Source organism: Eulemur rufifrons, chromosome 6, assembly GCF_041146395.1.
Source record: "Eulemur rufifrons isolate Redbay chromosome 6, OSU_ERuf_1, whole genome shotgun sequence".
Taxonomy (NCBI): Eukaryota; Metazoa; Chordata; class Mammalia; order Primates; family Lemuridae; genus Eulemur; species Eulemur rufifrons.
Window position 1 is genome coordinate 4,278,637 of NC_090988.1, and position 13,772 is coordinate 4,292,408.

Sequence of the window (13,772 nt, forward strand, 5' to 3'; positions counted from 1 at the left end):
TGAAGTTCTGACTCGGGGGGATGGGGGGGGCATGGGCAATATACATAACCTGAACTTTTGTACCCCCATAATAAGCTGAAATAATAATAATAAAAAAAGAACCAATTGCCTTTCTATATACCAGCAACAAACAGAAAATATAATTTAAAAATCATCTTTTTATATTAGCAACTGTAAAGCTGACCCAGTTACATAGGAAGATATACCAGTTCATGGATACTAAAATTCAGTATTATGCAGTTATCTGGTCTTTCAAAAAATTTTCTGTAGATTCATGAAATTCCAATTAAAATCCCATCATAATATTTTGAGGATCTTGACAAACTGATTCTAAAATTTATATGGATGACCAGAGGCCCAAGAATAGCTAAGGCACTCTAGAAGAAGAAGAAAAAGAACATGGGAGACTTGATTTAAATGTATGAAAAATCTGTAGTAATTAAGAAAGTATTGTATTGGTGCGAGAACAAGTAGACTCTTGGAACGTGATAGAAACTGCCAAAAAGACATTTGCATGTAGGGACTTGGCTGGCCTGGCATTGCACGTCACTAGGGGAGGGACATCCACTTTAAGTTTTGATGTGGGATAATAGATCATCAAAATGGAGAAAACAGTGAAATTAAATTTCTTACTCACATTGTATATAAAGATAAATTCCCAGTGGACTAAAGACCTAAATGTGAAAGAAAAATGCAACAAATTTTAAATAGAATATTGAAGAATATATGATCTGTGGGTAAAACTTTTTAATAAGACATTTTAAAAGGTGCTAATTAAGAAAGATGGACTATATTGAAATGAAAACATCTTCATTATTAAAAGATACCATTAAAAACTGAAAAAAAAAAAGCAATGAACTAGGAGGAGATCCTACTAGTAGCATACATAACTAAACAAAAGAACAGTAGACAAAGAACTCCGAACCATTATAAAAAAGATAAATGACCCAGTAGAAAAACTGACAAAAGGCATTTCTCAGAGGAGGAAAAATATGGACGGCACATCATCACATGAAAAGACGTGCAGCCTCATTAGTGCTCAGGAAAATGCAGGTTCTGACCAGTGAAATAGCATTTTGTACTCAGTAGCTTGGCAAAAATCCAGAAATCTGATATCAATAGTTGGTTTTGTCAGATATGGGATGCAGGACTAGAGGAACAGAAAGACGTGAGGGAGGAAACGTCATGTATGTTGATCAATGTTCCATTGTAGGCTCACTTAAAAATACCTCGGATAATGCCAGTACCAAGAGACTTGATGCCACTTTAATGTAGCAACAAAAATATTGTTTCTAAACAATAAGAAATTGGTAAGAAATATATGCATCAACTTGTAACTAGAACAGGTTTTTTTCTCCCAGGGTTTTTATAATCACATTCCTGGCCCCTTCCCCCCACCCCCCACCCCCGAACTGACCATTTTCTTGAAGGAATATTATCTAGTTTTATATTTTATACTTTTTTCATGTTAGAGTCTGAGGTTTCAGCTTTATATGTTCTATGTTTACAGTGGTCAGATATTATAGTATACCTATTGGAAAGCTCTCAAAAGATCTCTTTACGTACATTCCTCTCTTTCTGAAGGGCAAGAAATCTATGTAGGAAATGCCTAGGAATCAACAGCTATGAAAAATTCTTTTTGTTGACAGTTTTGCTTGGTGAAAGTTGAGAAGGGAACTAACAAGGAGGGAGATACCTGTTTTTCTCATTACTTACTATCATGTCTATGCAATAGGATGAAATTATTTGCCTTATAGGTACTATAACGTTCTTAATTTTTTATATGTGAATTACTTTTTTAATAGACAGTGGATTCAAGCCAGTTATAATTACAGCACCAGCTAGTGCAAAGGTGGCCGATGGAGACTTCGTCACTTTGTCCTGCAATGCCACGGGGGTGCCAGTGCCAGCCATTCGCTGGTATGACAGCCACGGGTTGATAACCAGCCGTCCGTCTCAAGTCCTCAGATCTAAATCCCGGAAGTCACACCTCCTGAGACCCGGGGGCTTGGACCTGGAGCCTGTCCACTTTGTCGTGTCCCGAGCTGGCTCCAGCGTGCTCCACATTCAGGCCGCTGCTCGGGAAGGTGCTGGGCGGTACGTGTGTGAGGCTGCGAACGAACATGGCTCCACACGGGCAGAAGCATTTCTCACAGTTGGTAAGTGGCCATTATTATGTTTTCTCAGTTGAATAATTTCTCTTTATAGTATCTTTAGTATTTTTATAGTATCTATAGTATTTTTTTCATGAATCTAGCAATCTCTAAATGTATTTTTTTCCCTGATGGCGGTGAAATATAGAACTGTATTTGTTGTTGTTTGGCCTCTTGTAAGTCAGATGAAACTTGGTCTCCATTTCTGGTATGTTTGTTAAGCTTGTAGTTGTCATATAGAAAGCTCTCCTTTCAGAGCAAGCTCAAAATATAATCTATCTTTTGGGAATAATCCTTTTGGTTTTCTAAGCTACTGAAAATGGCATTACAGACATTTTTAAGGTGAGCCGTTGGTAACTACAATATTCAAAGTCTAAAAGGTTGCCCTTCATTGAGAATGTAGAGTCGTGGCACTATCACATATAACCTGTATCTATGTATTCCCCCATTTTATCCAAAGTTGTTTTTCTAATGGGATGTATAATATTAATTCTTTACATTTTACTGATTTTTGATGCTGATGACTTAAAAATTTTATGATTTTTGAAGTGCTGGTATGTAGAATATCAATATTAATGAAAATGACCTCAAATTTGACTTAATGCAAATTCAAACGTTACAGCAGTAGGTATTGAGAGCAGTGTTCCCCAACAGCTAGTCAGGCTGAGAGGCAGAATATCAAAGGCAGTACTGCATTTAGTCTTGGTGCTCTGGTCCTCTGCCTTAAAGGGCCTCCTGTAGCCCTCTTCTGCCCGGGTCCTCAGGTCCCACAGGTCACCGACCCCCGTACCCAGGGCCTTTTCTCCTTCGAGACAGCAGGTCTAGTGCTCAGAATTCCCTGCTTTAATTAGTTCGCAGTGTGGTTCCACGCAGGTCTTCTTTCCTGGCCCACCCTCCACGGTGTGGGCCACACCACCAGGGTGTGGGCACTTCTAGCCAGAGCAGTGGCCAGAGGGTAGTCTTTGGCAGAGGAGGGACGGTTGCGATAGAGAGTTTGGATGTGTACACTGCTATTTCCCTTTGCCTGCAAACAAGGACTCTCTCAGTCTGGATGAAGCTGGAGGCCAGGAGGCGAGTGGAGAAGGCAAGGACTTCCATTCACGCCTTTGTCTACTCCATGAGTATCAGAGGTGGGATGGTGTGGAGGGTAAGCATGCAGGCTGGAGTGGAATCCTGGCTATGCCATGAGGGGATCTGTAGCCAGGACAAATTGCTGAACTTCTCTGTGCTTGTTTCCCCATTTAGGTAACAGGTATTGTGAAGGTGCCCTACTCATAGGGTTGATGTGAGAATCAAGTTAATACATATACACTGCTTAGAATGGTACCTGGCACTAGAAAGCTTTCCATTAAATATGAAGTATTAGGTTATGATTATTACCGTCTAGTTATTATTAAATTGTAATGATCTCTTGTGGTGGTGTTTAGGGAAAGAAGAAGTAGTTACTGATTTCTAGTAACCTTAAAAATCCTCAAATCAAGAAAGTAGTTGAATGTTGCATAAATTTATACACATATGTGAATATGTATATGCATGTATCTGTGTGTGTTTATGTATCTATTCTTCCAGGCAAAAATAAGAGTGGCTTTGCTCAACATTGCTAGCTACACAACAGGTGTAATGCAGGAGCTCCTTGGGTAGAATTTAGCTGAACTGATTGTTTTATGTAAATATGGGGTATAGGGAGACATAGATGTCATAGTCATGGCTGATGGAACTAGATATTCGTCTAACTTTCTCACTTTAAATATGAGAAATATGAAGCCCTTAGAATAGTTACATAAGCTAACTTGTTTAGAAGATCTTTGGGATTCCCCCCCACTCCAGGATTTTGTGTCTTGATAAATACCACTTTTATGTGTAGTAACCCCATCAGCTGTATTCCACCCAAGTGGTTCTGCATTGCCTCTTTTACTTGCTCTATAATAATTATGAAGATCCAACGGAGTTCATTAAAACTCAAAAGAGCAAACAGCCACTTCTTTGCCTGGGAAGCTGAGCCTTATTAAATTCTAACATACTGATGGCCATTTGCCTTGTTCATTGTGAAGGGGAGAGTAAGCATGGTCAGAGAGAGAGGACTTCCTCCTGCCCTTTTGTTCTTTCCAGAGACCTGGGGTTTTTGAGGTCCTGAATGTACAAATATTTGCAGAGTGAGTCGTAACTCTTCAAAACTATAATGGGAGTTGGTCTGGGATTCCTAAATAGTTTGGGGTGTGGATTGCTGGCAGGAGAGGTCACAGTGGGAGCATCTTTGACAGATCTGGTTGTACTCCCTGTTTAGTTGCTAAATTCATTTTCATTGCCATAGTTTTATCAGTCTCTTCTCCAATTCAAAAAACATTCTACCTTAAAAAACGCTAGATGTCTATTCCAGCCATTTAAGAGTTGTTTTGAAGATATGTTGAGATAATATACCTGAGAACACTTTTGAAAGTATTGTTAAAGTCTTCTAAATTGTATCTAGTATCTTGCAAGTGCCCAGATTATATTACTGGGAATAGAAGAGGAAAGTTAATTGAATCCCCCTTTTAATAATAGTTGTCGAAAGGTCTCATTGCACCTTAAATATTACAGAAATGAAATTTTTGGACTCTTTCAGTGGACAGGCTGCAACATAAACTTTCTCTCAAGCCTATGTATAAACTGAGGCATGTGGTGTTTAAACTCTTCTACAGCCAAATACCACTTCCCAGTGGTAAACTGCCCAGAAGATGCACGAAACTCCTCATGATAAAGGGTTCTTCACCACCACCCCAAGCCGCAGCTAATTGCTTCCACTTGCTGCATCCGTTTCTCTGCATTAGCAGACACCAGCTCACACCCTGAGTGTCGGTCCACAGTCTGACTCATAGACAAACATAGCTGTTCCAGGAGCAATATTGTGAAGTTGTCTCAGTGACCTTAATTAGTTTTCTTCTACATTATTTCCTCACTAGCTTCTTTTTTTCTTTGATGGAAGATGCTTCTGAGACACCCTTTGTGTCTTTTAAACTAACAGAAAACTGACCTTACACTGTTAGTCCCATTTTTTTTTTTTTTTTTTTTTGTTGGTTCTCTACTAAAGTGCAGTACTTCTCCCAAAAACACAGCCACCTTTTACCAGGAACCTGACTTCATAGTGGAAAAGAAACTATAACGTTATTTCCTCTCCTCCCTTCCTCCACTAAAGGGGTGAAAAATAGGGAGATTTTTTTTGGTTGCCAATATTAATAACACTTTAGAGAAACCAAGCTGCCAATCCTTAGGTTTTGCAGTACTGGCAGTGTGTTTGTGTTCATAAATTGCTCTCTCGCGTCTTTTCACAGCGGCACCACTGACGTTCTTTTGATAGCTGTTGACAGTCTCTCAGAACTCTGATTTCTTCATCTGTAAAGTGAGAATATTACCATCTACCCAAGAGTGTTGTTCTGAGAATTAAATAGGATCATGTTTATTAAATATACAGTACAATACTTGGTACATAATATGTGCTTAGTAATTTTCTTTGGATCTATGCAACCTATTTATTTTTTTCAGTATAATTAAACTATTTTTACCTTCTTCTGTATATTTGTGTGCTGTTCGTAGTAAGGCTGTCTGCTTGTTTTATCTGTCTTTAGATTTGCGATTTCTTAAGCCAACCTTCTGTTCTATCCAGAAATAGGACTTGGAAATAAGTTAATTCTTCCTCTATGCTGGTCTTGTTGGTTTCATTTTTTCCCTCTGTCTTGAAGCAGACTGTTTGCTGTGTTAGGGTGGTGTCTACTGGGTGGGGCATCTATTGCTGCGTAAGCAGTTACCCAAAAGATTATCCCCAGAGCTGCTGGTCTTGAGCTGCCCCGCCCCCGCCCCCCATGGATTCAGTGTGGGTGGAGACTGCCCACGTGCACAAAGACTGGGTGGTATTTTTGGAGACTAGCCTCCCAGTGGGTGACAGCCTAACTCTTGACCATTTCCTTACTCTCTCTCTCTTTCTCTCTCTCTCTCTATATATATATCACCTTGTTCTCAACAGAATGTGTTATTCCTTGTGTTTCATTTACCAACTGGAGTTGAAGCCAAATGTTCCTCAACTTAAAATCTTCTGAGGTTAAACTAACAAATTGTTCTTGCAGAAGAGGGAATACTAGTAGAGAACAAGGAAAACATAAAAACTTTTAAACCATTGAACTATTGCATCATATAATTGATTTTTCAAATGACTCATTTGCTCCCCCATGAGCAAATTACTGCTAGAGGTTAAATGTTTCCATGAATTATAAAGTGAAATGTTATCTGTTTTAACTTCAAGGGCTACGATTGTGCCAACAATCAGTGTAGGCAAGAATATCACTAACTAGGTAGAAGACACTGAAATGATGAGTGTCTTCAAGCTATCTCCTCTCTCTCTCTCTCTCTCTCCCCCTCCCTCCCTCCAGTACCATTTGAAACAAATACAAAAGCAGAAACAGTCACACCTTATGATGCTACTCAGAATGATGAAAGACGTAAAAGAGATGGTTTAGAAACTGGATTATTGAGCTCATTTCCAGTGAAGACACATTCGGAATCGTCATCAGAGAGGAACACTAGTGGTGCCTCTGTTCCTGATGCTCCCATCATACTGAGCCCCCCACAGACCCACACACCAGACACGTACGATCTGGTGTGGAGGCCAGGGAAGGATGGTGAACTGCCCATCAATGCCTATTTTGTGAAGTATCGAAAGGTAATGTCTTCTCATTTATCATCATTCTCTTCTCACACCTTAACACTGTCTGTGTAACATATGCTTGTTATCTTTTACATTTGTGGAATGGCAGAAAACAGAACGAGAGTGTTTCAGAATGGTGAGTTTGTCAGAGAGACCCTACCAATCATGCTGGATTTACCAACCCTATGAAAGGAATAAGAATTAAGTATAAATAATTTCCACCCAAATTGAGATTCTAAGAACCCAGTAATGTCTTGACATTTTTTATAAACCACTTTTAAAACAGTAATGTCTTACCTCCCTAAGATAGAATACAGTTTATTTAGCAAATAAAGCAGTTTCTTATTAGAAATGACTGTTAGAACAAGGTCTTCTGGCATAACCTCTGACAATTGTTTGCATTTTAAGTTGTCTTATTAATTATATTAGAATCTTACATTGTTCAGTCATTTATTTTGGTAAACCTTGGGCGTCTGTCAGTTGGTCCTTTACATAATATTTCCCCTGCACGGTTTGCATTAAGGCAGAATGAAAAAGCTCCTCTCTGTTTAATGAGACTAGTAGATAAATGAAATGGGGGATGCACTCATATGTAAAATCATTTTCTTTGCCCAAGACATTTTGGTATCCATTGTTGAATGGTGATGTTTTTAATGACTGGAAAAACTAACATGGTGATATTTTATTTTTATTTTTATTTTTTTTTTCATGTAATAAATTTATTATATTTTGTTACATTTTCCACTTGCTCTTAATTCCAACTGTATATTCAACTGCTGCTTCAGAAATAAAATGTTTTAAACATAAAAATATAAATTCTGCTTCTTAAAAGTGCATACACCTTGAATAATAAAACATACAAATAAATAACAGAACTCAGTGACACAGCTCATGCACTTTGTTCTAAAATAATTTAAAATGTATGATACACTTTTCTTCCAGCCTCTAGGAAAGACATCTGCCTTCCATATTACTGTACAACTGAAAAAGAAAATTACACAGAAATCACTATCAATGGTGTGTGAATAAAACCAACGCATTTTGTGTACAGTGATATGACATGCAGCTTTTAAGATAACTATAGAAATTCCCATGTAAAAACTGAAGAGTTCAATTAAGAACTATTTTTGTAGTGGGGCCTGAATTCAATTTTAACCAGTGGTGAGAGGCACAGTCGGTGAGCAAACCCATATGGAACACAAACACATATGTGAAAGGCCTACACGGAGAACTCCAACTTCGCAAATGCTGTAACTGCCTTTCCATTTGGTATAATGACCCCACACCACTTAGAATAGCACTAACATGGTGATATTTTAAAGTTTATCTGCTTTTTCTAACCTGGTGATTCTAGATGAAGAAAGTAAGTTTTGCTGGTAATCTTATCTACCCTAAAGCCTCCATGCAAAATTGTCTCTTTGTTCCATTAACCAAGAAACAACTGATTAGATCTCTTTTTATTTCTTCCAACACATACTGAATGGTGTCAAGACATGAAGCAAGAATGCTGGAAATATATAATACATAATCATATAATGCATATACATACAAACATATCATATCTATCTTAACGTATATTCATCATGTATATTATAGATGACCAACAATACGTATTATTAGATACTTATTTTATCCTTCCATTAGCCCAGGAAGAAAGGAGGTATTGTCTCCATGGCATGTAAAGGGAACAGACTCTGGGAGGGCTACAGGCTGCTTGAGGCCACACACTGGTGGTCAGTGGCAGAGCCAGGAGTCTGCAGTGAGGACTCCCGGGTGCTTATTACAGGCCTTCGTGTATTTCTTAATGTGAAGAAGTACTGTCTTTTCTTACTTACAATGGTATGTCGCTCCCCCAGACTCCTCTAGAATTCAGTGAATTTTAATTGTTATCAAAGTTGGTCTCCTGTTTTTCTGGCATACTTTCCCTTGGGCAGCTGGATGATGGGGCTGGCATGGTGGGAAGCTGGCATACCGTTCGAGTCCCAGGAAGCGAAAATGAGCTCCGTCTGACTGAACTGGAGCCATCCAGTCTTTACGAAGTCCTGATGGTAGCAAGAAACGCAGCAGGTGAAGGACAGCCTGCCATGCTTACCTTCCGAACCAGCAAAGGTGAGCACCGTCTCTTCAGAGGAACGAGCTGGCTGCCTTGGTGTTAATTTACTAGTAAGAATTCCTTTGGATAGTAGAGATTCTTATATATAAATTCACTAAACAATCCTATTGTAGCCTCCCTGCCTTTTTGGCCACATTTGGGTAGTTGTGTTATTCCATTCCATCTAGTAGTCCACAAATATTTTTGAGAGTTTATGATGTACAAAGCATTAGGATAAGTGGTACAGGGAAAACAAAGATGGTCAAGATACGATCCATCCCAGTGGAGCTTGTACTTTAATAAGAAAGGTAAGTCACATACTAAAATACCAACTACAAGACAAAATTTAATTCGGTTCAGCTAATGTTTATTGAATGCCTTTTCTATGTCAGGCAATAAATAAAATAGACAAAACTCTATGGCCTCATGGAGCTTACATTCTAGTTGAGAGAGACTTATACCTAAGAAGGTGATGGTGTCAACAAGAGAAATAAATTAGGGAATGGATATGGAAAGTATATGGCCTAGGAGTTGTTCACAGCTTAAGCAGGTAGCCCCAGAAGTCCTCAGTGAGCAGCCAGTGTCAGAGCAGGGACCTGAAGCAGGCTGAATAGAAAGCTATGTGGCTATCTAGGGAAAGGACATTCCCAGCAGAGGGAAGTGCCAAGGCCACAAGGAGGGGTGTGCTTTGTATGCCTGAGGAGCATCAAGGGGGTCACTGTGATGGGGGCAAAGGAGGTAAGGAGGCCGTAGGGAGGTGCTAAGGGAGACAACAGGGCGTCCAAATCACACAGTGCCTTGTCGACCTTATCAGGACTTCGGCTTTGCCTCTGAGTGAGCTGGGAAAAGCTGGACCGGTTGCATAGAGGAGTGACAAGATGTGCCGTCTGTTCTAGCAGAATGATTCTGGCTGGAGGAGGGCAAGAGTGTAGGCCAGCATATGCCAAGTGCTATGAGAGATTTCCAAGGACTTTGTGCTAGGGGAGCACAAAGAAAGGATATTTCTTCTGTGGGGCAGCTTGTGAGGGAAGGCTTGACTGAAAAGATGCCATCATTCATCACATTACCAGACTTCAAACTATACTAACCAAAATAGCATGGTATTGCTACAAAAATAGAGACATAGACCACTGAACAGAACAGAGAACTCAGATATAAAACCATCTACCTACAGCCATCTGATCTTTGACAAAGCAGACAACATACACTGGGGAAAAGAAGCCCTATTCAATAAATGGTGCTGGGAAATTTGGATAGCCACATGCAGAATAATGAAACAGGACGCCTGACTCTCACCACTCACAAAAATTAATTCAAGATAGATAAAAGACTTAAATCTAAGGCATGAAACCATAAGAATTCTAGAGAAAAATGTAGAAAAAATTCTTCTAGAGATCAGCCTAGGCAAAGAATTTATGACTACGACTTCAGTGGCAATCATAGATAGCATCAACAAAAATCAATAAATGGGACTTGAATAAATTAAAAAGCTTCTGCACAGCTAAGGAAATAATTAACAGAGCAAATAGACAACCTACAGAATGGGAGAAAATATTTTCAATCTACACATCTGATAAAGGGCTAATAACTGGAATCTACAAAGAACTCAAACAAATCAGCAAGAAAAAAACAACAACCCCATTAAAAAGGGGGCAAAAGACATGAACAGAAGCTCCTCAAAAGAAGAAGGACAAATGGCCAATAAACATGAAAAAATGCTCAATGTCACTAATCATCAGGGCAGTGCAAATCAAAACCATGATGAGATATCACCTTACCCCAGTTAGAATGGCTTTTATTAAAAAGTCCAAAAACAACAGATGCTGGTATGGTTGCAGAGAGAAAGGAACACTTATACACTGTTGATGGGACTGCAAATTAGTATAACCTCTATAGAAAACAGTAAGAAGATTCCTCAGAGAACTAAAAGTAGACCTACCATTCCATCTAGCAATCCTACTACTGGGTATCTACCCAAAGGAAAAGAAGACTTTTCATCAAAAAGATACCTGCACTCGAATGTTTATTGCAGCACAATTCACAATGGCAAAGATGTGGAATCAACCCAAGTATCCATCAATACATGAGTGGATTAATAAACTGTGATATATGTATACCGTGGAATACTACTCAGTCATGAAGAAGGATGAATTAATGCCTTCTGCAACAATTTGGGTGGAACTGGAGAACATTCTCCTAAGTAAAGTATCTTGAAATGGAGAAACAAACACCACATGTACTCACTACTAAATTGGAACTAACCGATGGGCACACATGTGCACAGAAGGAAGTAAAACTCAGTGGACATCACCTAGGGTGGAGGAGGGGGAAGGGGATGGGCAAAAACCCACCTAACAGGTACTGTGAATGGTATTTGGGTAATGGGCACACCTATAGCTGGAACTCAAGCATTACAAAAGCAATGGATCTAAAACATTTGTACCTCCTTAATATTTTGAAATAAAAAAAAAAAGGAGGTATGAAGACTGAGAAGAAACTATCTAGTAGCTTTTGGAAAAGACCTTTTCATCTAATTATTGAATCTGCGCTGGAAAATAATATTTCCTATTTTAAATGTATCTTGAGTTAATTTTCACAATTGGTCCTTAGATGTTCATAGATTCTGACCTATAAATACTGAATAATAAGCATACATTTCTGTTTTTAAAAATCACTCAGTTTCACTTTTTACCTCTTGAAATATTAAAGCAATGTGATAATTTTCCTGTGAAATAAACTTAACAGAAGCTCTTTAATGATGAATTTTACATTTTAGAATTGAGAAATATGTACAGTAAAAAGAAAAATGGACCAATAGTTTGGAAAACTTCACTCTAATCATTTGACTTTTTCACTTGTGTTATTTTTTTCATGTGTAAATTAAAGTTAGAACATTGAAGAAAGATACACTTTAGCTTTCCCTTAAAGATACTAGAAAAAGACAAAGTGATTTTTTGTCAGTTCCTCAGATCAGCCAAGCATTTATGATGTGGTTTTAATATAGATGCTGTGGCAGATAAGTTCATGTATTTATACCTATATACTTATACCAGTAAAGTTTCACAGGTACTTTTTTTTTTACTTTACATATGTATAAGCTTATGTTACAGTATGTGTTTTTTAACCTGTCTAGAGAAAACAGCATCGTCAAAAAACACACAGGTATCCTCTCCACCCATGGGCATGCCTAAGCATCCTGTTGTTTTGGAGGCTGCGAACAATTTTGGAGTGGTACTTACAGATTCTTCTAGGCATAGTGGAGGTAAAGAAAAGAATCTTCATTTTATTCATTTTCTTTGTTTACAAATGTAACTAACCAGTTTCAGATTTTGGGAGGTGGGGTGGAATGGGGTGTTCATTATTCAGGCTACATCCTACCAGATAGCTCTTTTAGGTCCTATTTCAACCATTTCTAATGTCTTGTGTTTAAACTTTGGCACCTCAGTGTCATGATTGGCATTTAACTTAATAAACTCAGATTCAGAATGTTCTGGTACTAAGTTTTTATAACTCAAGAAAATGGTTTTTATGTTTCCTTTCTGGTAAGAAAACTAAATTTGTATTTTGAACTCTGAAAGTCTGACTTTTTTGTGTTTGACTTATCAAAATGTATGGTGGTGCCCATGGTAAGTTATTTTACTGAAAGATTACATGCCATATTCACTTTTATTGCTATCTAGTTAATCTCATGGTTTTTAAATGTGTTAGCAGTAAAATTTTCAAAAGACTTTTTAATATTTAAATCTCATACTTCTGAGTTCTACAATTACAGCCTAATGTGCTTTTTGTGATTGTGCCAATATATCAGGACATCTAGGGAGGACTTAAAATTACATTGTGAAGCTCTAAGAATTTCTAGGCTTCTCTTGCATATTTTTATGGTTTTCCATGAATTGACCTTAGACAAAGCAGGTCCTCATGCTTTGAACTGTCCCCGGAGCACCTGTGCTGCGTCCGTGTTGGGGGCCTCTCTTAACGTGAGTACTTTCATCTCCGAGGCACATTTTGTCTATCTTAAGCAGATTACTTATATGAGTAGCAACTTCAAGTGAATAAAACCAATACCTGAAAAGCAAAATCTTTACTATTTATTTCACACACCCCCTGGTAGACAGTGTACTAAATTCCGGAACTGCCAAGATAAAATAATCCTTATCTTCAAGGAGTTTATAATATAGTGGGTGGTATAGACACCTAAACCCATAACGACATAGTGGATAATACAGACAGGTACACTGTTTGATTCATTATGCTTGAGATTGTACTCGCGGTATTAAGGGATCGCAAGAGCAATGTCTAAGCTACACACTTGAGGGAGAGGAGGGTGAGTAGTGGTAAGAGAGGCTCCTCAGTATCTTGAGCCAAGTCTCAGAGGGCAAGAATGATACAGCTAGATGAGAAACAAGAAAAGACATCCTTTTGTGCAAGAGACTGATTGACTGACGTGTTCTGTTTTGTTTAGAGATTTAGAGATTAGAGATTTTATTTAGTGTGACTGGGTGCTGTGGGGAATGATGCGAGGGTGGGGTGGGAGGTAGGCGCCTTGTATGATACACTTAAAAGTTCAGTCTTTCCCTGAAAGCTGTAAGAACCCTAAAGGATTTTAGAGAGAGAAGGGAGGAAAGACAAAAGATTAGGCTAGAGAAGTACTAAGGAGAGCCATGGCATGCATGGAGCGGGGAGGACCTCTGTGAAAGATGGGGATGGGGATCCACATTGAATGAAAGGGATAAAGATGGTGATTTGGGCTTCAGCACTAGGGACCATTTACAAAGATAGCTAATGAGAGTTTTTAGATGAATATTATGGATTCAGTTCTGGAAATCACGAATTTGGAGTTATCCAAGCAGAG

At 38.5% G+C, this 13,772-nt stretch overlaps 1 protein-coding gene across 1 annotated transcript in view; it reads left to right on the forward strand.

The window, feature by feature from the left end:
• The window catches only part of CDON (cell adhesion associated, oncogene regulated), a 60,852-nt gene that overhangs the window by 10,365 nt on the left and 36,715 nt on the right, over positions 1-13,772 (forward strand). Inside the window, exons 7-10 of the mRNA XM_069470707.1 lie at positions 1,806-2,159; positions 6,554-6,843; positions 8,763-8,937; positions 12,054-12,182. Coding sequence (XP_069326808.1) covers positions 1,806-2,159; positions 6,554-6,843; positions 8,763-8,937; positions 12,054-12,182 — 948 coding nt within the window. The remainder of the gene's footprint in view (positions 1-1,805; positions 2,160-6,553; positions 6,844-8,762; positions 8,938-12,053; positions 12,183-13,772) is intronic.